Source organism: Rhinatrema bivittatum, chromosome 7 (genome assembly GCF_901001135.1).
Source record: "Rhinatrema bivittatum chromosome 7, aRhiBiv1.1, whole genome shotgun sequence".
Classification (NCBI taxonomy): domain Eukaryota; kingdom Metazoa; phylum Chordata; class Amphibia; order Gymnophiona; family Rhinatrematidae; genus Rhinatrema; species Rhinatrema bivittatum.
Window position 1 is genome coordinate 143,100,413 of NC_042621.1, and position 23,758 is coordinate 143,124,170.

The 23,758-nt window shown below is 42.5% G+C and overlaps 1 protein-coding gene across 8 annotated transcripts in view; it reads left to right on the forward strand.

Moving 5' to 3' along the window:
* The window catches only part of CCSER2 (coiled-coil serine rich protein 2), a 547,725-nt gene that overhangs the window by 114,082 nt on the left and 409,885 nt on the right, over positions 1-23,758 (forward strand). For 7 of the 8 annotated variants that reach the window (XM_029609300.1, XM_029609304.1, XM_029609306.1 and 4 more), the window contains exons 2-3: positions 6,258-7,721; positions 10,495-10,700. In XM_029609300.1, coding sequence (XP_029465160.1) covers positions 6,299-7,721; positions 10,495-10,700 — 1,629 coding nt within the window. In that variant the 5' untranslated portion in view covers positions 6,258-6,298. The remainder of the gene's footprint in view (positions 1-6,257; positions 7,722-10,494; positions 10,701-23,758) is intronic. The other variant, XM_029609303.1, reaches the window with a different exon arrangement.

The following is a 23,758-nucleotide window of genomic DNA, read 5'->3' on the forward strand; positions in this document are numbered from 1 at the left end:
GTATGGTGTGACAGATACTTCCATATGCTTGCTGTGCAGACTGGATGGACCATTTGGTTCTTTTCTGCCGTCCTTTCTATGTTTCTGTGTTTACTCTCTACTTTGTCCTGCTCTCCCACTACACTCTCCACTTATTTATTTTATTTTTATTTATTTAAGAACTTTTAATATACCGATATTCGTGGGACACATCATACCGGTTCACAATAAACTCTTGGAGAAAAGGAAATAGAAATTACAAATAACCGATTATGAAGACCGAAGCCAGTAAACTCTGCCTCTGTTTTCATTACCTGCCTGACTGCCAGTAATAAAAACACTTCTTCCCCATCTCCTTTACCCTTTGTGTGTGCGTGGGGGGGGGGGGGGGGCTATGCTTATAGAGCAGGTGGGTGTGGGGGTGATTTTGTGAGAGGGTAGGGGCACAATAGTGGCGTGGGTGTATGGAGGTGAGGTAAAGGGGGTATGGAAGCCTGTGTGTGTTTCCCTGTCATATTCTCTGCTTGTCTCCCTCAATGTTCCTTCCCCTCTCCCTCACTCCTGTAATTCACCTCCTCTCCTGTTTCCCATTTAACTCCTGTAACTCATGCCCACCGTCTGACTTCCTTCCCCGCTATCCATTTCCATCCTAGTCTTCCTGCTATTGATGGGGCTTAGGAAGATAAGTACATCATGGAAAGACTAAATGATTTATTTTTCTGTGTTTACTAATGAGGATGTTGGGGAGATACCAATTCCGAAGATGATTTTCAAGGGTGATGATTCCGATGAACTTAACCAAATCACTGTGAACCTGGAAGATTTAGAAGGCCAGATTGACAAACTAAAGAGTAGCAAATCATTTGGACAGGATGGTATACACCCCAGGATTTTGAAAGAACTAAAAAATGAAATTTCAGATCTATTAATAAAAATTTGTAAGCTACCATTAAAATCATCCATTGTATCTGAAGACTGGAGGCTGGCCAGTGTAACCCTGATATTTAAAAAGGGCCCCAAGGATGATCTGGGAAACCATAGATTGGTGAGCCTGATTTTAATGCCAGGAAAAATAGTGGAAACTATTCTAAAGAACAGAATCACAGAACATAGTGAAAGACATGGTTTGATGGAACATAGCCAGCATGGATTTACCCAAGGGAAGACTTGCCTCACAAATCTGCTACACTCTTTTGAAAGAGTTAATAAACATGGAAAAAGATGAACTGGTAGATGTGTAGTGTATTTAGTTTTTCAAAAGGTGTTTGACAAAGTGCTGCATGAGAGGCTTCTATAAAAAAACAAACAAACCTAAAGTCATGGGATAGGAGGCAATTTCCTTTTGTGGATTGCAAACTGACTAAATGACAGGAAAGAGTAGGATTAAATTGTCAGTTTTCTCAATGGAGAAAGGTAAACAGTGGAGTACCTCAGGGGTCTGTCTGTACTTGGACCGGTGATTTTCAATATTTATAAATGATCTGGAAAGGGATAAGATGAGTGAGGTGATACAAAATTATTCAAGGTAGCTAAATCACATGACTATTGATGATAAATTGCAGGAGGAACTTACAAGACTGGAAGATTGAGCGTTCATATGGCAGATCAAATTTAATGTAGACAAGTGCAAGGTGATGCATGTATGGAAAAATAACCCACGTATCATTACACAGTTAGGTGCCTTATTAAGAGTTACCACCCAAGAAAAAGATCTAGGTTTCATAGTTCATAATACATTGAAATTATTGGCTCAGTGTGCTGTGGTGGTCAAAAAAGCAAACAATGTTAGGAATTATTAGGAAGAAAATGGTAAATAAAATTAATATCATAGTGCCTTTGTATGACTGCACCTAAGAGTACTGTGTGCAGTACTGGTCACCATATCCCTAAAAGATATAGTTGCACTGGAGAAGGTACAGAGAAGGGCAGCCAAAATGATAAAGGGGATGGAATGGCTCCCCTATGAGGAAAGGTCAAAGAGGTTAGGGCTGTTCAGCTTGGAGAAGAGATGGCTGAGGGGGAATATGATAGAGGTCTATAAAATCATGAGAGGACTAGAATGGGTAAATGTGAATCTGTTAATTCTTTCAGATAAGAGGCACTCCCTGAAGTTAGCAAGTAGCACCTTTAAAACTAATATGAGAAAATTCTTTTTCACTCAATGCACAATTAAGCTCTGGAATTCGTTGCTAGATGATATGGTTAGGGCAGTTAGTGTAGCTGGGTTTAAAAAAGGTTTGTATAAGTTCCTAGAGGAGACGTCCATAAACTGCAATTAATCAAGCTGACTTAGGAAATGGTCACTGCTATTACTGGCATTAGTAGTGCAGGATGTATTTAATGTTTGGGTACTTGCCAGGTACTTGTAATCTGGATTGGCCACTGTTGGAAACAGGATGCTGGGCTTGATGGACCCTTGGTCTGACCCAGTATGGCAATTTCTTATGTTCTTAATCCATTGCTCCTCTCTTCTTTTCCTGTAGTGGAGTCTGTGAAACTCCAGATGCCTTTCTGTTGCTGCTGTCACCTCCCAACCTCTTCGGCACCAGCCCTGGCCTTGTATTATCTAAAGTTTCCTGCATCGACTTCAGTGGTGTGCTGGCCTGTCCTGCTCTGGATGAGCATTGCTATGTATGCACATGCACATATGGTGCTGCAGTGCTTTCCTTGTTTTGAGGTTGGAGTGGCATGTGGATAGCACAGAGGGTTTGTGGATAGGGTTTGGGTGTGGGGAGGGTTATTTTGGAAGCATTGGGTGTATGTGTGGGGGCACATTGGTGGAATGTGTTGGTTGTGGTGATGTGAAGGTTGAGTCTGTGGTGAATGGGGGGGCAAGTGGGTTTGTAGTGTGCACGTGGTATAGTTGGAAGGGTGGAGGTGAAGGATGCATATGTGGTGCTTCTGGGAAAGGCAAATTAATGTATTTAGAATTTTTATATACAGTCATTCCAGGTCAGAAACACTAGATCATAACGGTGTATTAGGTTAAAATAATAGGTTAAGTTGGGATGAGTGTGGTTACATAAGGGCCAACGCAGTCTGTCGCAGGATAAATAGGCGCTAATCCACCCCCTAACACAATAGGGGATTAGCGCCTATTTAACGCGCGTCTGCGGAGTGAATGAGAGAGCCCTCATCACATGCAAATGCATGTGAATGAGCCTATTACTCATTCACTCCGAATGCAAAAAGATAAATGTGCGTCTCAGATATTAACGCCATTGAAAAGTACAGAAGTGCAGAAAAAACTGCTTTTCTGTACTTCTTCTTTTTTAAAGTTAAAAAAAAAAACCCCAAAAAACTCTGCAGACCGTCAAGTTATGAAGACAGCTGGTAAGCTCGGCGTCTGTTTTATTACTGGCAGTCAGGCAGGTTATGAAAACCGAGGCAGAGTTTACTGGCGTCGGTCTTCATAACCGGCAGCTCGTGTTAGGAGGCGCTAAGGTTGCTCAAGCGACCTTAGCGTCTCCTTCCTAGCGCGACACTCTAATTTCCATATTGCATTGTGCCCCCTTTTCATGTGTTATGCGTGTGTTAAAAAAGCGGGGCGTTGAAAAGTCAGCGCCCGCTTTCAGCGTGCAAAATTGCATCGGCCCCATAGTTGGTTGTGTGAGTAACTGTGAGGGCTGTGTGATTAGATGATTTTGTGGTGTTGGGAATGAATGGCTAGGGATGAGTAAACTTTCAGGGGGACTGAGTGTTGCAGTTGGTTTTATAGGGCTGTGGAGGGCATATGTGGATGTTGTGTGAAGTGGTAAGTGGCTATATGTAGGGAAGGGGCGAGTATTGTGATAGGGTTCAGCGGTTTGCGTGGTATAGATGATTGTGGTTACAGGGTGTGTGTGTTTATGTGGTGGTGGTGGGGGGGGGGGGGTTAGTCGCTGGGTTCCAGTAGTAGGTTAGCAGGGTTTGTGGGGGTGAAGTTACGGGTTATGTTGTGTGTGTGTGGGTGGGTGGTGGTGGTGGTATCTGAGAGGTCGGGTGAGTGTTGTGAGTAGCTTTCTGGTAATGGCTGTGGTGAGTTTGTGGGTGGGGGTTTCAAGAGGGATGTGTCAGGATATATTTTTGTAGCTAGTGGATGGTGTCTGTGGGGTGAGTGGGTATTTGGGGGGTGAATGGTATTGGATGGGGGAGAGGCATGTTTGTGGATTGCATGCATTATGGGGTATGGGGAGAACTGTTGTGGGAGGTGAGTGTAGGAGTGTGGACACTTTTTTTTTTTTTTTTTTTTTTTTTGTTTTCCCCTGATTGCAGTTCCCACTTTGTCATCCTTCCTACTGTCTTACTACTACTTGACCTTTTTTTCCTCTCACCTGCATGCATTTGCTACACCTGTCTGCCCTCCCCATTCCTCCTCCTATTATGCTCTTGACCAGTGAGCTGCTGATTGTGACTGAAATTTGGCAGGTTTTGTTTGCAGATTGGTTTTCGGCTTGCTGCCCTCCCCCCAACCCAATTGTCACAGATTCTGATGTTGTAAAGCCCTGGTAGGAGTTTGAATGTTTTGTTTGTCTGTTTCTTGCCAGCCGTTTCTGCCGGCCCCTCGTTGACTCTATGGGTGTGTGAAACAGCAGCAGAATGCATTCATCTTCTGTCCAGCAGTTTGTCTAGTCCTTCCCCCTTGGCGTTTTTGTTTCTTTGCCTAGGTGGAACCAGCCCTCCCATACCATTTGCTAACTGTTGCGTGCATTGGAACATGCACATGCACAATTGTGCTGAAATGATCACATGAGTCTTTAATATTCTTATAATATACAGAGAAATTTTTAAAGAAACTTTTTATCCTGGCACCCAGTTTTTAAAAAAATATTTTCACTTCTGACACTCTTGAAGCTTTACAAAGAAATTTTAATTTAGGAGGTTCAGCTGTGTGTACTGCATGACAAAATAGACACTGAATTTTCTATGTTTGCAAAACTGCTGCTAGATTTAAATCATACATGCAGATGCTACCATGGGCCAGGATGTATAGCCAGATGTCTTGTACTCGAATATCTGGCAGATGTTGGCGTAGTCTGCTTTCCTTATATTTTTGTTTGTGGAAGAAGTGTGTTTGATTTTCCTTCTATTAACTCAGGACTTCCAAAACATTTATTTATTTATTTTATTTAAGGTTTTTATATACCGGCATTCATGATACAATCACATCATGCTAGTTTACAGTTAAACAGGGGTGCAAATACATTAAAACTAAAAACACGTGCAAGGAAATTGCAGTTACAAATAACAAGGGCGATCGAACTGGGAGAGAAGGGAAATACAGAAGTAGATTAACATCGAACTAGTGGTGTCGAGAAATACTGAATTGGATTAACATCTCGTGGTGTTATTTACAAGGGCAGTTGTGACTGAGTTGTGGAAGTTGCTAAGGCAGCGATTAGGAGGGGTCAGGAAAAGCTTGTTTGAATAACCAGGTCTTAAGTCTTTTTCGAAATGTTGGGAGGCAGGGCTCCTGTCGGAGATTCGGAGGGATGGAATTCCAGAGTGCTGGTGCATATAAAGTGAAATAGAAATCATTGTGCATATGAATATGCTTGAGAAAAATTTGCATATATTAGAGTTCCAGTTTTTATACAAATTTTTCTCAAGCATATTCATTGTGATATCCTGAAATTTCAACTGGCTGTGGGATCATCAATTCAGATTTGGGAAGCCTTTTGAAGTGTTTATGTAATGAAATTGAAGTAGAATCTGACTTGCATATAAGGCATAAACTTTTCTGGGTGTAATTTTTGGGTTACATTGATCAGTACTGTGAGTTCTGCTATATAGAACAGTATCAGGAAGAGTTGTATATTTGAATAAAAATACAGTTTAGAAATTTTTGTATAGTTTATTTTTCCTAGAAGGAATTAGGCAAAGAGGAGAAATAACAAAACTTGAGTGATATCTCATTGGCATATATTAACTTGATCAGGTGCAGTGTGCCTATTCTTCCTTCATAAAATGCTACTTATATTCTTTTGAAGTGTGTATGTCTGTGTGTATGTATGTATATACATACACACATGTGTGTGTGTGTATATGTGTGTGTATATATGTGTGTATGTATATATATATATATATATATATATATATATATATATATATATATATGTGTGTGTGTGTGTGGGTATATAATTTTTTTGCTATGAATTTTTAAATGTCATGTCCTATTTGCTTTATGGTAACACAAGCTAATAACATAAAGTGAAATAGAAATCTTATGTTTTCCTAGTGTGAAAGTTTTAAAATTTGATATTTTATATATTGTGACTATTTTATTTTGTTTTTTCCAGATTCAGACAGTTTTTGAAAGGACCAATGCAGTTGACAGCTCATGGAAGAAAAAATTCGTGCCAGGACCTCTCTGAGTTCCAAGTTACCTAAATTTGGAAGAATAAAATCTGAGGAAAGGCTCCTGAAAACTATGCCAAATGCCCCTGCTGCTAGTTTACAGGGCAGTTCGAACAGTAAAACCTACAACAAGCACAGTGGCATTGCACACATGCCTTCTGTTTCTTTGAACTGGAGAAAATCACAGCGACCCCAACAAAATGATCAGAATCCTGATGGGCCGCCTCTTTATTTCATTGATAAAGTAGATGATGCAAAAAATTCCCAATCCCAAGGGGCAGGTAATAAGGATGCCTCCAAAGTGACTTTGAAGAGCTCATCTCTGCTGTCATCAAAGCCGACAAAGCAAACAAACATGCTTGTTTCACCCTTGGAAGATCTGAACCCAAAGTCTCTATCAGGGCTATCTAATTCAGCTAAATTTACCAAAGGTTCATTTTTAAGAAGGACTGCCTATTCTGGACTGAATGCTGCTAAATCACATGTTAATGGATTTTACACAAATCTATCCAATACTGGATTGCAAAGACCTAGAGCGAACTCCAGTACAAGCAGGAACAGTTCTAAAGAAAGTTTGATGCAACCCACTGCCAGTATGAAATCTCTTTCTTGTGAGAGCATTGTTAGATCCCAAAGTTTTTCGCATTCCATTCAGAGTTCTTTGCTCCCTACTACATCCTTAACCAGATCATATTCCTTTAACCGGGCAGTGGATCTTACAAGGCCTCCTCAGAATCAGCACATTAGCAGCAGAACATCTGAAAGGTCAAATCTACAGTCAAGAAGTGCAAGGCAGTCAGAAATACCCAATGGCATTGAACCACATATAAAATCTGGTTTTACTAGGACATATGCAGGATCTAGTTTGAAAAAGCCGGGACTATCAAATGGATCTGGAATAGCGGCCCCTTTAGGGTACAGAATGGGCCGACCTTCTTTACTGAAATCCAATAAACCCCTGTTTTCTGGAGAGATTGTTGTGGATGTCGGTACAGATTTTGCCACAGATTCATGCACAGTGGGAAAAGCACAGTCTTTATCAAGTAACACACGTGAAGCTATAGATAAGCAAAAAGAGTTGGTTGAAACCAGCAGGCAAGTTGGTAATTACACTGTGTGTGGTGATGTGGACAAAACTGATGCAAAACTTAGATCTTTGAGCGATGATGTAGATGAAATATCCATATCATCTTTGTCTTCCTCTGATAAGAATGAGTTGAGTGAAGACTTTAGTGATGATTTCATAGACTTAGGAGATCAAAATCAAACCCTTCATGTCCAGCCAGTGGAAACATCTCTACGAAAAGACCCTTTTAAAAGTGATGCATCACTGTCATTCAAATCTCTGGCAGAAAATAACATCTCCCGCTGTAAAACTGATGCTTGGGTAGATCTAAACTTATCTTGTAAGTATACATACAAATTGGCTAACTGCGAAAGATATATATTGAAATGTTATAGCTAGAGTCACTAATATAGTGAGTTGATATGTTGACTATATGTTTGTGTGTGTGTGTATATATATTGCAATGCAAAAATAAAAAAAAAAGCGAGGGACTTTCAACCTGTAATAATTATAAGGAAAATATTGTGATAATTTTTAATACTACTGCACATACGAGTGAGGATGGAAAGCCAGTTAATAACTTCTTAGCATACACTGCCTCATCCCAATAGATTGGGCATCTATCTTTCACGGCCAGAGCTGTGAAAAAACACCTGGGCAGCGAGCATTGAACATGTTGAAATAGATAAATCAGCCTAGGTAGAATATTCACTTTCAGGAGGACTCCTCTGCCCATGAGAGCAATAAACCCTTCCATTCCTGAAGGTCCGAGTGTATTTTAGTTATAATGGGTACATAATTTGCTTTGTATATCAACCCCCCCCCCCCCCCCCTCCCCCTAGTTTCACTGGGTGAGCTCTGATGGATGACATTGCCCGTCTATAAGGACTTGTATTCTGCTGTCACTAGAGTACATCCTGTTACAGGCAAGCAACATTCATTATTCTGATCCGGGACTGAGTTTTATTTCTGTAACAAAGATTTGCTATAGTTTAGTTCCCAGTTCTAGCTTCTTGATTCATTCTAAATGCAGATCTCATGTAAGTTAACACCACAAGTGAAATGAAGAGGGCAATTATTTGGTGCCATTTGTCTGGCTAAATGTGGACTTAACTGGGCAAATAGTGGGATTTGAAAATCTGGCTGTGCCGACTGGCCCCAAGTTAGCTGGATAACTTATTATTATGCTGTAAAGTTATCCATCTAACTTAGCCAATTCTGCCTCAGAACACCCCTATTTGGCTAAGTTCTATCCAGTAAAGTGCGGCCGCGTTTACCCCGCTCCTAACCCGCGTTCTACTCACTTTCCGGCCGCGTTAGCCCTTCCTGCGATTCACAACCCCCTTTAACCTACCCTTACCGCGTCCTAAAATCCCCGGGTAACCCTTTCCGCACGCGGCATGTATATTGCATGCAAACGAGCGAATTAGCTATTCCCTAGCATCCAGTAACCCGCGCCCCGACTATCGCTATTTTAACCTGCAGTTTTGCCGCACGTTTAACCTGCTAACTTCCCGCCTACCCTTACCCCTGCGCTAGAGGCAGGGGTAAGGGTAGGCGGCAAGCTTTCCCCCAGCCCCCGCTCACCTGCCCTGGTCGCGTCCATGGATGCTGGTCTCCGGGGCGGCCCCAGTCCTCTCCCCTCCTTCCGAAGCAAAAAAAAAAGCGAAAAAAAAGTTGCAAGAGAGAGAGGGGAGAGGACGGGCAATCCTACGCTCGGCGACGTACTTTTGCAGCTCCCCTCCGGACATCGTGGCTTCCCCCGTGCCAGTCCCCTTTCCCCTCCTCCCGAAGCAGGGCGTGAAAAGCAGCCTTGCTCCGGGAGGAGGGAAGAAGGGACTGGCAGTGTAAAGCGGCGAAGCGACTTACTTTTTGCAGCCCCTCCGGACATCGGACGACCTCTCCTGACTCCAGCTGCTCGCGAAGATGGACGCCTGCACGGCCGCTGAAGACGTGACATCACATGCCGTGACGCCAAACGTCGTGACGTCATGTCTTCAGCGGCCGTGCAGGCGTCCATCTTCGAGCAGCTGGAGTCAGGAGAGGTCGTCCGATGTCCGGAGGGGCTGCAAAAAGTAAGTCGCTTCGCCGCTTCGTACTGCCAGTCCCTTCTTCCCTCCTCCCGGAGCAAGGCTGCTTTTCGCGCCCTGCTTCGGGAGGAGGGGAGAGGGGACTGGCAATCCCGACTTCCTGGTATCTGTCAATTCAAATGACATTTGAAATGACAGATACCAGCGTGGCCGTGAAGCGTTAGGCCCGCGCACCCAGGTTACTGAATAGGCGCTCTATACAGTAAAAATGGGTTGCGCGGGCCTAACGCTTCACGGTCGCTTCTTAGACGCAGCTTGCATTTGCAAGCTATTTACATACAGGATCGAGCGGTAGGTGAGCTGCACTGTGCGTGCGGCAACCGCAGGTGCGCCAGGCACTAACGCAGCTCTTCCTACCGCTCGTTACTGGATAGACCTTTTAGCTGGTTAAACAGATTTTCAGCATTATCTGACTAACTTTAGGATTGCTGTTTGGCTTTCTGAAATTATTTGGTTATGTTGATCAGAAAAAATTATCTTGCTTAGGGGATAGCCTGTGCTCGTGCTGCTGAATGAATATCCGTGCAAAGTTAGCTGGCTAAATTTGCTAGCCAGCCAGCAGCTGAGTATGGACCTTGGAGGGTTTACCAAGACTTAATTCTATGTTCACTAAATCTCTCTTCCCAATGAGGGCTATGGTTTATTTTATGTGGAGGGTTTTCCTTCAAAGGGTCTCCAAAGGTTAGAGGTTAGAAGTAATTGCTCAAGAATAGTGCAGAGCAATACAATTCTAAAAAATGTGAGTTTACATTTTTGGACATCATAAAGATTCATAAATTTAGCTGCATTCCTGCTTCTGAAATGAGACAGAATTCTCTTGGCACCATTAATTTTGCTCCCATGGAAAAGTTGCTCCACATTTGCTATATTTTAATTCACAGTATTTTTATAGAAGGAAAAACCTACTGTGTTAAAACTGAGCAAAACGTTTGTACATTTACCCCCATTGTTTCCCCATTATTATATTCTTAATTTTTTTTTTTTTTTTTGTTGATTGATGTTTGTTTTCTTTCTTTGCTTAAGCAGTACAGAGTAAAAATGAAAATACAGAGGATTCCTTTGGGAATCGCCAGATCTCCCCAGACATGAATTACAGAGAAGGTTCATCTTTAGAGCTTTCCCCATCTGATAGCTCTGATGGAACATACATGTGGGATGAGGAAGGCATGGAGCCCATTGGAAGTGTTCATCCATGTGGAAGCTACGACTCTTCTGAAATGAACAGCCTGGTATGTACTTGTTCTGGATCTTTTTAGCTATTCTATCAAACCTGTAAGGCACTAATGCACTGGTTAAATCCATCCGTCCTGAGGCATGCTAACTTGCTGGTGGACTGAACAGGTGATAATTTGGGGGAAAGAGGAGAAAATAGACCATAGACCTGGGATCTACCATATTGAAAATGGCGACTTGATAAGGGTGAGGTAATATTCAATGGCTCAAAATTGAAAGGCATTTCAAAATCCATTAATATATGATTTGTTTTCACTTGTCTTTGTGGGAGCAGAATAAAGCTAGAATTTGCCATGTAAAATTTGATTTTCATGAAGTACTAGATCTGAGAACTTTATTGGTTCTTGAAAACTGATATATACAGTGATCATAACAATATAGTTTGGTTGGGTTTGAGGTTTCTTGATAGAAAGCATTGAGGCATGGGACTCCATAGATGTTAGTGAGTTACACTTGGGACAAATTATTTAACATTAGTTGGAGTTAAGTTGCAGTATAGTAGATAAGAACATAAGAAAATGCCATACTGGGTCAGACCAAGGGTCCATCAAGCCTAGCATCCTGTTCCAACAGTGGCCAATCCAGGCCATAAGAACCTGGCAAGTACCCAAAAACTAAGTCTATTCCATGTAACCATTGCTAATAGCAGATAAAGACTTGCCCAATTATTCCAGTCCACACTAAGGATATCTTCAGCTGCCAGCTGTATTGTCATTGTCTTCCTCATTAGTCCTGTACTATGTTGAATAGATGAAATGTACAAGTTCCCAAACTTCTCCTATTCCATTTTTAACACCAAACCTTGTAATAATCTAATCAGCCATCAAAACTAGTGAAGTACTTTCCTGAATATCCAGCTGCCTAGATCCCATGGCCTTGTTGGATATCGCCAACAACCAGCCAGTTGTAACTCCTAGAAAAGTTAATTTATTCCTAAATTCCTCATTTAGTTTTAGAAATCATTTTTTAAGATGTAGTCTAATTATGACTACCATTTAAGATTGTCAACTGTGTGTTATAAAAATAAAAATGTAAGAAAATGAACCTGTCTGTAAAGTTCCTAAATTTCTCGTTGTAGCCTTTTCATTTGCCACATATTTTCTGACTCCCTCTGTCACTGGGAGTCAGGTGATGCCTGCAGGGGCAAAAAACTTTCTCTGACTGCATCAGAAATACTACACAAGATGTCAGTGATGTTATGGCCTAGACTCTAAACCTGTGATGCCATTGCTGCCATTTTATTTACAAACATTTGATATTCCAGTATTTTCCAGTATTGGTCTCAGAGCAGATTAGTCAATTTTAAGACTAGCAAGTACATGAGCAGTTACATTAGTTAAGTATCGTGAGCAGTCATACTTCCAGTGTGACCAGACATAGGAACTTAATTTGCTTCTAACAGACTGGCTAGGGGAAGGCCTGATTGAATAGCCATGCCTTTGCTTTTTTCTGGAAGGTGAGATAGCATGGTTCAAGGCGAATGGGTAGTGCTACCTCATTTCAGATTTTTAGATCATAGCATCTCCCATGGCCATGGTCCAGAATCAACTGCTGGCATACTATGTTATATACCTTTCCCTTACTATACCATGTAACCAAATTGTTCCATGTAACTTCTATATCTTTTATACGTTAATTGTAAACCGATACGATGTGCAAACGGTTATCGGTATATAAAAACCTTTAAATAAATAAATAGGCCAAGACACAACTGCCACTGGGGGAGAAGGAATGATGATTTTTGTGTCCAGTGTGGGCAAGAATGTAGGAATAGAGCTTGCCAGGGAAAGGAGTGGGAGACTGTTAGGGACAGGGAGGAAGAGAAGGGAGAACTTTCCAGGGGAATGGAAGCAGTGGAAGGAGAGTTTTGCCGAGAAGGAGTGCCAACCGCCCATGATTTTGGGGGGGGGGGGGGGGGGGGGAGGTGGAAAAATGGATCTGTCTGTAAATGTCTTTTAAGATGTATGTAAATTTCTGTATAGTCAACAGTCCCGGCTTTTTCTCTCTTCTGGCTCACTCCACCTCCCTATTCTGCATAATCTTTGAGGGGAGAAAAGCTTTCCTTCCCCAGATGTTTACACAGCAATACTGACAGAAAAAAAAATTGGATTGTCAGGTAAAAAAACAAACTCTGACACTCAGTACAAATATTCTTCTGAATTTGGCAGATGTTTGAAAAGTCTTTTTGTCTTTTTTCATCAGAATGCTGCTGCTGCCTGACTTTAAATTTTGCCACTGCGGCAAAATAACGTCCGTGACTGACAGTCACGCCAAGTGTTACATCTGCCTTGGTCCTAGGGACTGCGGATGCTTGTCCTCTCGGGCCTAGCGGCAGCGGGCCACCAGGATCTCCAAGCTAAAAGAAGCAGCATCTGATTCGTATGCATCCTCTGAGGGGTCTGCCAAGACCTCTTTGGGCCCCCCCCCCCCCCCCCCCCCCCAGACCTCCAAACTGTCGACATATTGAAGAGCCTCCTCTGTAGGGCCTGGTTCATCCAGGCCGGCACCGAAGTGAGCTCCCATTGGAGTGACGCATAATGCAGGGGATGTGTCTGTTCCTCCGCTGCCATTAGTGCCGCTCGGCGTCAAGCCCCGACGCAACAGAGTCAGTGTCGACCACATGAGCACTCAATGAAGCACAAGCATAAAGCGTCAACGACGCAGTGATGCAAAATGATGCAGACGCAGACTCCATCAATGCACAGTGCTCCCAAAGCCCCGAAGAAGCACTCGTCCGTCCATAAACGCCATAGGGAACCTTCTCCTCTGTTGGTGGTGAACTCTGATGTAGCTTCGGCATCTCCAGCTGCCTCTCACAGCCCCTCTACTTCATCTAGAGTTTATTCGGGCCTGTCTACTGCTTCCCAGCACAAGGACAAATCAAGCCTCCAGGAGCCGCTGAAGAAAAAAGAGAAGTGGCCATCTAAGGACACCCACAGACCAAGGGGACCAGACTCGGACATACTTCTCGCATCAGTACCACCCAGGGTGCTCCCAGAGAGCCTACGCCTGCCCCCCAGGACACCTTAGCTCCCAGGCTATGTCACAGATTTTGCTCATCTTATCTCAGTTCCTTAAAACTGTTGAGCATCAAGGAAAGCACCAGGATGAGACGTCCCTGGAGGCCCCTCCATCTCCACAGGAGAGCCTCAGCCAGGGTCCTTCTTCTCCTTGTCCATGCTCACCGGCTTTCCCCCCCCCCCCCCCCCCCCCCCCCCCCCCCCCCCCCCCCCCCGAGCTCCTTCCACTTCTGTGGGTTCCTCCACCGGATATCCTGTGGAAGGACAGCCAGAAACGGTATCTCCACCGGAGGATCTTTCATACTCCAAATTTGTGGAGAAGTTGGGGCAACGCTTAAACATCGAGACTGAAAATACCTGACCCAAGAGCAGAAGTCCTGGGTATCCTAAAAGTTTTTGAGTCCCCTCCTCAAAATCCATAGCTTTATGCTCCCACGCTGTCTTAGATGCAGTATTGACCAGAGCCTGGGAATCCTCCTTTGCTGGTCTGCCCATCTCCCACAAAACGGATTTAAAATTCCATATGAAGCAATCCCCGTTCTACTCCATGATATCAGCTTCCACATGCTTCAGTTGTAGTAGAGACGGCGATGCAGAAAGCAAAGAAGTCACGTCTGCATTCAAACACGCCCCCCCCCCCCCCCCCCCCAGGAAAATGGCAAGTATTTGGTTGACTTCGGGAAGCGGGCCTTTCAGTCGGATGTTCAATGCCAAAATTCAACAGCATCAATTTTATATTACACAACAGCTGTTTGAGTATCTGCAGTCACTAAAACCACTGCTACAGGAAGCTTCCTCGGCCACTGATCTCCGGACCAGTTCCATGACTTGGAGGAAGGACTGCGGCACCTCGTCCACACTATTTGAGGCCTTCGACACTTCAGCCAGATCTACAGCAAATGCCATTGCGGCATGTCGTTTAGCATAGCTTCGGGCGAGTGCAATTCGTGAGAACGTGCACGAAAAGCTGGCCGACCTCCCTTGTCTCCTGGACAAATGTTTTGGAGACAAGTCACGGGAGACTATAGCACAACTCAAGGAGCAGAAGGTAGCAGTCATGTCATTAACCACCCCTTCAGATTCAGCGGCTGCCTGACGGTACTACTCATCATAGAAAGCCTTACAACTAGCAGCGTGCCTATAGACCTTACCCTTCCCGGCTGAACAATATCCACATGGCCACATCTGTATATGTTGTTCCCCACACACGCCTCCATATGCGTCGTCTCAGATGGGGTCTGAAGTCCCAGTGGAGCCAGTTCTTCAATTCTCTCTCCACTTCAGTCACCCTCACGTCCAGCATGAAACGGGATTTGGAGTGGTGGCTAATACCATTGGTGCTCGCAGTGGGAGCGCCGTTACGGCCTCCCAGTACATCGCACTGTCCTCGCCACAGATGCTTCCATCGAGGGGTGGGGCGCCCATCTAGTCCACCTCCAGACTCAAGGCCTGTGGTCCAACTGGGGATGGTCGCAACAGATCAACCTGGAACTATGCACCATTCGGAACATGCTTCGGGGAAGACTGTTATGGTCTACACGGACAACCAGGTCACCATGTTCTACATCAACAAAGGAGGAGGGTCTGGTTCCTGGAACCTGTGCAGAGAGGCCGTAAGGATCCTGGAATGGGCAAAGTAAATCCATCACCCTGCAGGCCACTTACCTGCTGGGCATAAACAACTCCAGAGCAGACAGACTGAGCAGAATGTTTCACCCCCACGAGTGGGAACTTTGCCAGGATGTGGCGGAAAGACTCTTTTTCAAACCTGGGGTCTTCTGTGTGTTGATGTTTTTGCTACAGAGCAAAACTGCAAGTTGCAGACCTTCTGCTCAGTGTACCCCAGTACCCGGCGCCTAGCTCAGAATGCATTCCTCATCGAATGGAGGGGGGGGGGGGGGTCTTCTCTACGCTTTTCCTCCCATACCCCTGATATCGTGCATCGCGGACAATGCAGATCGGATCCTCGTTGCTCCAGCATGGCCCAGGCAACCGTGGTATGCGTATCTAGTTCAGCTATCTGTGGACACACCGATTTCCGCTGGGCAGCAGTTTGAATCTGCTCACCCAGGAAGGGGGTTCCCTGCTTCACCCCCTTCAGTCATCCCTGCATCTCACTGCATGGCGATTGAAAGGGTGGTAGTCCACCACTTGAATCTCTCCTCGCAGCTTCAAGATATCCTAGTTTCCTCCAGAAAACCCTCTACCAAACAGAATTATCAAAGGAAGTGGGTCTGCTACTCCACCTGGTGCTCTGAACACAGTTCAGATCCATTCACCTGCCCTCCTGAGCAACTGCTGGAATACCTCCATCTGCTCTATTGAAAAGGGCCACGGTGTCTCAGTGCCATAGCAGCTTACCATTCCCTTCTCATCGAGGCCCCAATCTCTTGCCACCCACTTGTCTCCAAATTTATGAAAAGGGTTCTCCGTCTGAGGCCGCCGATCCAGAAACTTCCAGTTCCATGGGTAAACGTAGTCCTAGAGCAGCTAATGCTACCACCCTTTGAGCCTCTGGACACTTGTCACCCGAGTTTCCTCTCCTGGAAGGTACTATTTCTAGTCTACCTCACCTCAGCAAGACGCGTCAGTGAGTTAAAAGCACGGGTACGCTACTTGCCTTACCTGGAATTCTACCATGATAAGGTAACACTGCAGCCACATCTGGTGTTCCTTTCCAAGGTGGTTTCAGTCTTCCACCTCAATCTGATCACAGCCCTTCCGTCCTTCTATCCAAAGCCACACCATAACGAGGGTGAAGGGAGACTCCATACTTTGGATTGCAAGTGTGTGCTCGCCTACTACAAATGTTGGACTCACTGTATGCATACAGCCTCATAAGAACATGCCATACTGGGTCAGACCAAGGGTCCATCAAGCCCAGCATCCTGTTGCCAACAGTGGCCAATCCAGGCCATAAGAACCTGGCAAGTACCCAAAAACTAAATCTATCCCATGCTACTAATGCTAGTAATAACTTAGAAAATAACCACTGCTAATTTAATAGCAGGTAATGGACTTTTCCTCCAAGAACTTATCCAATCCTTTTTTTAAACCCAGCTACAGTAACTGCACTAACCACATCCCCTGGCAACAAATTCCAGAGGTTAATTGTGCGTTGAGTGAAAAAGAACTTTCTCAGATTAGTTTTAAATGTGCCACATGCTAACTTCATGGAGTGCCCCCTAGTCCATTATCCGAAAGAGTAAATATTTTCATAGTAAATAATGGTAGAAAGACCCAGGTGGTCCATCCGGTCTGCTCAGAAAGTTTTGTTTTGGAGATATAGGCATGCGCATATGTGGGCAGGTTGCGACTTGCGCGCATGGGGGAGGGGGGATTTTCTAAAATAAAAATGTGTGGCGACACAATTGGGTTTACCCCAGTTCCATCCCAGTCGCTTCATTTAAGGAGTGGACTAGGAGGGAACTTTCCTATCCCCCCTACCTACCCTTCCTCCCTTTTCCTATCTGTCCTCATTTTTCTTGTTGCTGAACTTACCTGCTTCTCAGAGTAGGAGTAAATTCTGCATGCCGGCAGACCCTGTCCCTGGAAAATTATGGGTTCCATTAATACCAAGGTAGACCAAGAAAAATTTTAGACACATCTGCCAGGAAAATTTGTCAGGTTGCAAAGAAAAACCCATAAGCAAATTCTTTTGAAATACAGGCGTCTCTGAAACAGTGGTGTGGGCGTTTCAGCATGCACAATAAGGAGATACTTGAACAAAAATGGGCTGCATAGTAGAGTTGCCACAAAACAGCCCACTTACAATACACCAAACTGCACCTAGAGAAGCCTCAAAACGTCTGGAACAAAATAATTTGGAGTGGTCACACCCATAAACGCAATGACGAGAAGCACACCATCCCTACATGGAGGTAGATCTTTGCTGTTTTGGGGGTGTGAGCTACAGCAGTGCAGGGAATTTGGTCAAAATTGATAACGGGATGAATGCAGCACCTTATCGGAAAATATTGGAGGAGAATTTGCATTCATTAGCCAGGAAGCTGTACAATGATCCAAAACGAGGCCAAGTCAATCCTTCAGTGGCTGCAGCAGAAGAAAGTGAAGGTTCTGGAGTGGCCATCACAGTCTCCTGACCTCTACATCATTGAGCCACTTTGGGGAGAACTGAAACATGCAGTTTGTTCTAGACAGCCAAAGAATTTACAGGATCAGGAGGCTTTTTGCTAAGAGGAATGGACAGCTTTACCACACGGGAAAATAGAGCCTCATTCACAACTATCACAAAAGACTGGAAGCAGTCATTGATGCAAAAGGGGGCGATAGACGATAGTAAGAACTAAGGGTATGTAAACTTTTGAACAAGACCATTTTATTATTTCCCTTATTGTTATGGTTTGTTTAATGATTGTAATATTCTGTGATGCATAATAGTTTAATTTGAAACGCATTAAAAATAACAGACATGTGTTGTGTCCGATCACTTGTTTTCTTAAAATGCTACACATCTTATAAATTCTGCCAGGGGTATGTAAACTTATGAGCACAACTGTATTTAGAGATGGGTCATAAACAGCATTAAAATCATCCCCATATAATATAGGATAACTATCAAAAGGATCCAATTTTTGTAGCAAAGTTGTATAAAATTTGTGGTCATAATTATTAGGTGTTAGGCATTGACGATACAAGATTTACACCATTAACTTACCCTTGACACAAAGGACACTTGTTTGTTAGAATGACCACTCCTTTTCTCCTTGTGCCTGATGAAGCCCAAATTGCCTCTTCCACCCACCATTTCAGTTTATGTTCTACATTGCTAAGATGTCTCCTATAACATTGCAGTGTGTACTTTCTGCCTAAGAAAAACATGGAAGTTGTGCCTCTTGATTGGAGAACTAATACCAGCAGCATTCAAAAAGATGAACCTTTAAAAAAAAAAAAAAAAAAAATCGTTACCAATGCCATCATCAAAAGAAATATTCCTAATAGTTTAGCATCCCCATTACTAAGGGAGCCCCCCCCCCCCCCCAAAAAAAACCCAAAAAAAAACAAAAAAACTTGCCCCGAATTTTCAGTCCACTCCAAAGATAGTCCATAAAAACCTTATTCTCTTCTCATCAACAAACATTTTTAGAACCCAGCAGCTCCCTCTTTCCATCATACCCTCCCTATCCTTTCCTAGTATCCATTCCTCACTTCCCCAAGCCATTACACTAGCCTTCAGGAAACCCATAACTAGGTAGTCAAGTTAAGATGTTAATAACAATTTGACATCATACCGTGATATGGGTTATTTAGTGGGGTTCTTTAGTATTTTACAATAACCTGATTATTGTAAAATACTAAATAACCCATATCATGGTATGATGTCAAATTGTTATTAAAAACAGAAAGCACAAACTAGAACCCCAGTAGGAGAAGAGGAAAAATAAAACATCATATTCTGTAGTTCAAAACATCTGCACTGGGACAATGTATCATGGTACTTAAAAATATTGCATAGTTTTGTGAAAGGCAAAGTACAAAACAAACTGCAGGAGCCATCTGATAAACTTAGATAAAGCGTAGTCACTAGCACCGGAAAAAGAAGGAAGAGTATTATTTCTACATCCTGTAAGACTTCTTACAATGAAAAAGTCAAATCTAGAAAACTTTCTCTATCCAATACACTGAACTATAAATTCCATTATGAAAGTGCTCCAACTCAGTTTCAAAGGACCTTCGTCCATTCACTTGGATGATGATGATGATCCGTGAAACAAGAGCATTTAAATATGGAAAACAACCTGACAAAAAAATTAAGCTGAGCCACCTTCCCCCCACCCATTAACGAAAGCGCGGGCAGATGCTGGCGCAAATAAAAAAACGTTTCCCTGTTGTTGAATACACGCAGCCTTGGTATTGCAGAATAAAGCGAATCAATGTGGTCAAACAAATTACTATAGAGGGGGGAGAATTCCTTACATTTCATCACCAGTTTGGCAGAATTATCTTGCAATATCAAACCATTTTTGCCATCAGTAGTAGGAGATATTCCTTTTAGAATTGCTTAAAGGATTTGCTCTCTTTGTGAAAAATTCAGCACATGCGCTATAACCAGCCTACTTAGTCTTGGCTTGATACATGTGCTCAATCTTAAAGAGGACAAGATCTTTATCCTCCTGCAGTGTGATTAGGATCCAAGTATCCCCTGAGCTCATGGTCAGCAATATTTTTAGGCAGGCCCACAAATTGAGTATTATTACGATGCAACCTATTTTCCAGATCAAGCTTATCTTCGTAGTTGTGCAGAAGGTCTTTTAGGGCAATTACACCCACAGTCTCTTTACATGAGTTTCATCTTCTAAGGTTGTTCCATCTTAGTTATTCTATTAGTAAAAGTTGCTACAGTGGTTGCAGACTCCATCAACTTGGTATGTAATTGCTGAAATGTTTCATCCAGCATCGTAACAACCGCAGTTGTGATCGCTTGTACTAAGGTGTCACTTTCTAGTGGATCAACCAGATGTAGCTGCAGGATCCACCACCTTAGAATCAAGAGATCTGATTTCTTGTCTCTTTTTTTTTTTTTAAACTATTTTAGGTGACATACCCTCTGTATTTCTGACTCTCAAGCACTCACTGAACAATTATGAAGGATATAGTCTGTTATCTCCCAATTTTGGGGTAGTTTAGTTAGCAGATTGAGTTGGATCATGGATGACCCCCAGAGCAGGCAAAAACCACATCTGGTCCCCCGTGTAGCACATCACATGACACCTTGGTTTTTGTTTGTTAAAATTATGAATGTGAATCTGTAAACTGCCAAGAATTGTAGGTTGAAAGGTTTATAATTTTTTAAATATTAGATATTGTTGAGCTATGGCAGGGCCAGTGATTTAGTGTTGGTGTTTGTTTAGAAAACTGTAAAGAGTTGTAGCATAAAAGGATGGTGGGGGTTAGGGATGGAGGGAATATGTTTACAAAAGTTACACAAAGCAAAGGGAGACAAAAGAGCAGAGTTTATAGCTACATTGGTCCAGGAAACCAATGTCCTTTTTACATGCCTTTTTGTATTTGTATGATCATTTGAATTTTGAATGTCTTAATGGAAGATACCCCCCACAGAACTGTCACCTTTCTAATCTCTGTGATGTGTTAAAGTAGTAAAATACTAGACTAAATCTTTACAGACACAAGGTATGCATTACAGAGAGAATTGGAAGTTACATTTTTTGGGGCCAAACTATTGCGTGAATGCTCACCTAATCAGGATGCTAAAACTTCAGAACTATCCAAGTATGTAAAACGTATGAAATTACCCTGAAAAAATACTTTGAAACAGACAGACATAAGTGGATTTAACATATGTTTCCTCACCCATTAACATACACACCAGGGTTGAAGCCTTGACAATTGACACTGCTCGGTAGTTTTTTTTTCTACCAGGTTGCTGACCTGGCTTTTTTGAATTGACTTCCTTTTTCCCATTGCAACTGGAGTGGAAAGTGAAGGTTGCTGCTATCCCTGACCTGTTATCTTGTTTCTTAAGAAATTTACCGCTGGTGCTACAGCTTACAAGTTTGACTTGTGCTATTTCAATTCCTTTTTTGTATCTTACCATACATAGTGCTCTTGTCACAGTAAATCCTGATGCTCGTCTCCCTCAATTTTTTCGCCCCTCTACAAACACATCCTCCTCCCCTCCCCCATTCTTTTGCTTTATATCTCTTTAAGAACATAAGATTTGCCATACTGAGTCAGACCTAAGGTCCATCAAGCACAGTATCTTGTTTCCAACAGTGGTCAATCCAGGTCACAAATACCTGGCAAGAACCCAAACAGTAAATAAATCCCATGCTGTTATTGCACAGCGGCTGATTCCAAAAGCATTTATCGCTTAAAATTGGGTTTTGCATGTGTAAATGCACTTTACCTGTGTAAGTGAGCTTTTGAAAATTGCTACAATATATGCCATTGAATTGTTCATAGGTCAGTGAATCCCAAACCTGTCCTGGAGGACCCACAGTCAGTCGGATTTTCAGGATCTCCACAATGAATATACATTTGCATTCATCTCCTCCATAGCATGCAAATTTTCTCTCATGCATATTCCTTGTGGATATCCTGAAAACCTGACTGTCTGGGGGGTCCCCCAGGCCAGGTTTGAGAACCTCTGCCATACATATTCAAATGTAAGTGCATTTTACATGCATAAATGGGTTTTTAAAATTGCTATGATAATTTTAAAAGAAGGAGTTATACAAGTAACTATCTCCTAAATCTACTGGCTATTAATGGCTTATGGACTTCTCTAGGAACTTGTTCAAACCTTTTTTTAACCCACATACACTAACTACCTTAACCATTTCCTCTGGCAATGAATGCCAAAGCTTAATTGTGTCTTGAATGAGAGAAATTTTCTCAAATTAGTTTTGAATGTGCTATTTACTAACTTCATGGAGTGTCTTCTAATTTTTGTATTTTTTCAGAGTAAATAACTGATTTTACATTTACCAGTTCTGTTCCACTATGATTTTATAGACCTCTATCATATTTCCTCCCCACCACTCATCTTTTCTACAAAATGAACAGCTCTAAACTCCTTAGCCTTTCCTCATAGAGGAGCTGTTCCATTCTTTTTACATTTTAGTTGCCCTTCTCTATATCTTTCCCAATGCAGCTATCTTTTTTGAGATGTGGTAATCAGAACTTGCACAGTATGCCAGGTGTAGCCATACCATAGCACGATAGAGGCACTAGAAGATTCTCAGTTTTATTATCCATTCCTTTGCTAACATGGTTTGCTTCTTTTGACTACCACTGTACACTGAGCTTAGGATTTCAAAGTATTGTCCATGGGGACGCCCAGATCCTTTTCACAGCGGTAACTAATATAGAATCTAATGTTGTGTAATAACAGCATGGGTTACTTTACTCCATGTGCATCATTTTGCACTTGCCCACTTTAAATTTCATTTGCCATTTGAATGCCCAGTCTTTCAGTCTTGCAAAGTGGTCCTGCAGTTTTCACAATCTGCTGTGATTTAACAACTTGGAATAATTTTGTATCGTCTGCAAATTTGATCATCTCACTCATTCTTCCCTTTTTCAGATCATTTATAATACATTAAAAAATACCAGTCCCAGTCCAGATTCCTAAAGCATTCCACTATTTACCCTTTTCCACTGAGAAAACTATTTAGTCCTACTCTCATACTATCTTTTAACCAGTTTGCCATCCATAAGACATTGCCTCCTATCCCATGACTTTTTAATTTTCTTAAGAGTCTCTCATAGGGCATTTTGTCAAATGCCTTCTGAAAATCCAAATATACTACGTCCACTGGCTCATCTTTATCCACATGTTTGTTAACACATTTAAAAAAAAAAAAAAAAAAAAGTAGCAGATTGAGGAAAGATTTCCTTTGTATAAATCCATGTTGGCTATGTCCCATTAAACCATATCTTTCTATGGTGATTTTGTTCTTTAGAATAGTTTCTACAATTTTTCCCGGTACTGAAGTCATACAGACAGGTTTATATTTTCCAGATCATCCCTGGAACCCTTTTTAAAGATTCTGGTTACATTGGCCACCCTCCAATCTTAGAGTACAATGGACAATTTTAATGAGGTTAAAAATTACTTGTAATAGATCTGCAATTTCATTTTTGAGTTCTTCTAAATCTCTGGGGTGTATTCCATCTGGTCTGGGTGATTTGCTACTCTTTAATTTGTCAGTCTGACTTAAATCATGTTGAAGCTGGAAGATATATATAATGTTTCAGTTCTTTTGAATCATCACTATTGAATACTGCTTCCGGCACGTGTATCTCCCCAACATCCTCTTCAGTAAACACCAAAGCAATGAATTAATTTAGTCTTTCAGCAATGGCTTTATCTTCAACTATTCTTTGGACCTCCTATGCATTAGTAGCTATGGGGGAGTGTATTCTTGTGGTGTGAGGAAGAGGATGGTATGGGTCTCTCCCTGCCTGCTTTAACCACTTATCATCTAACTGTCCAATCTTTCCTCACGGGCTTCCTGCTTCAGATATATTTTAAAAACTTTATTGTGAAA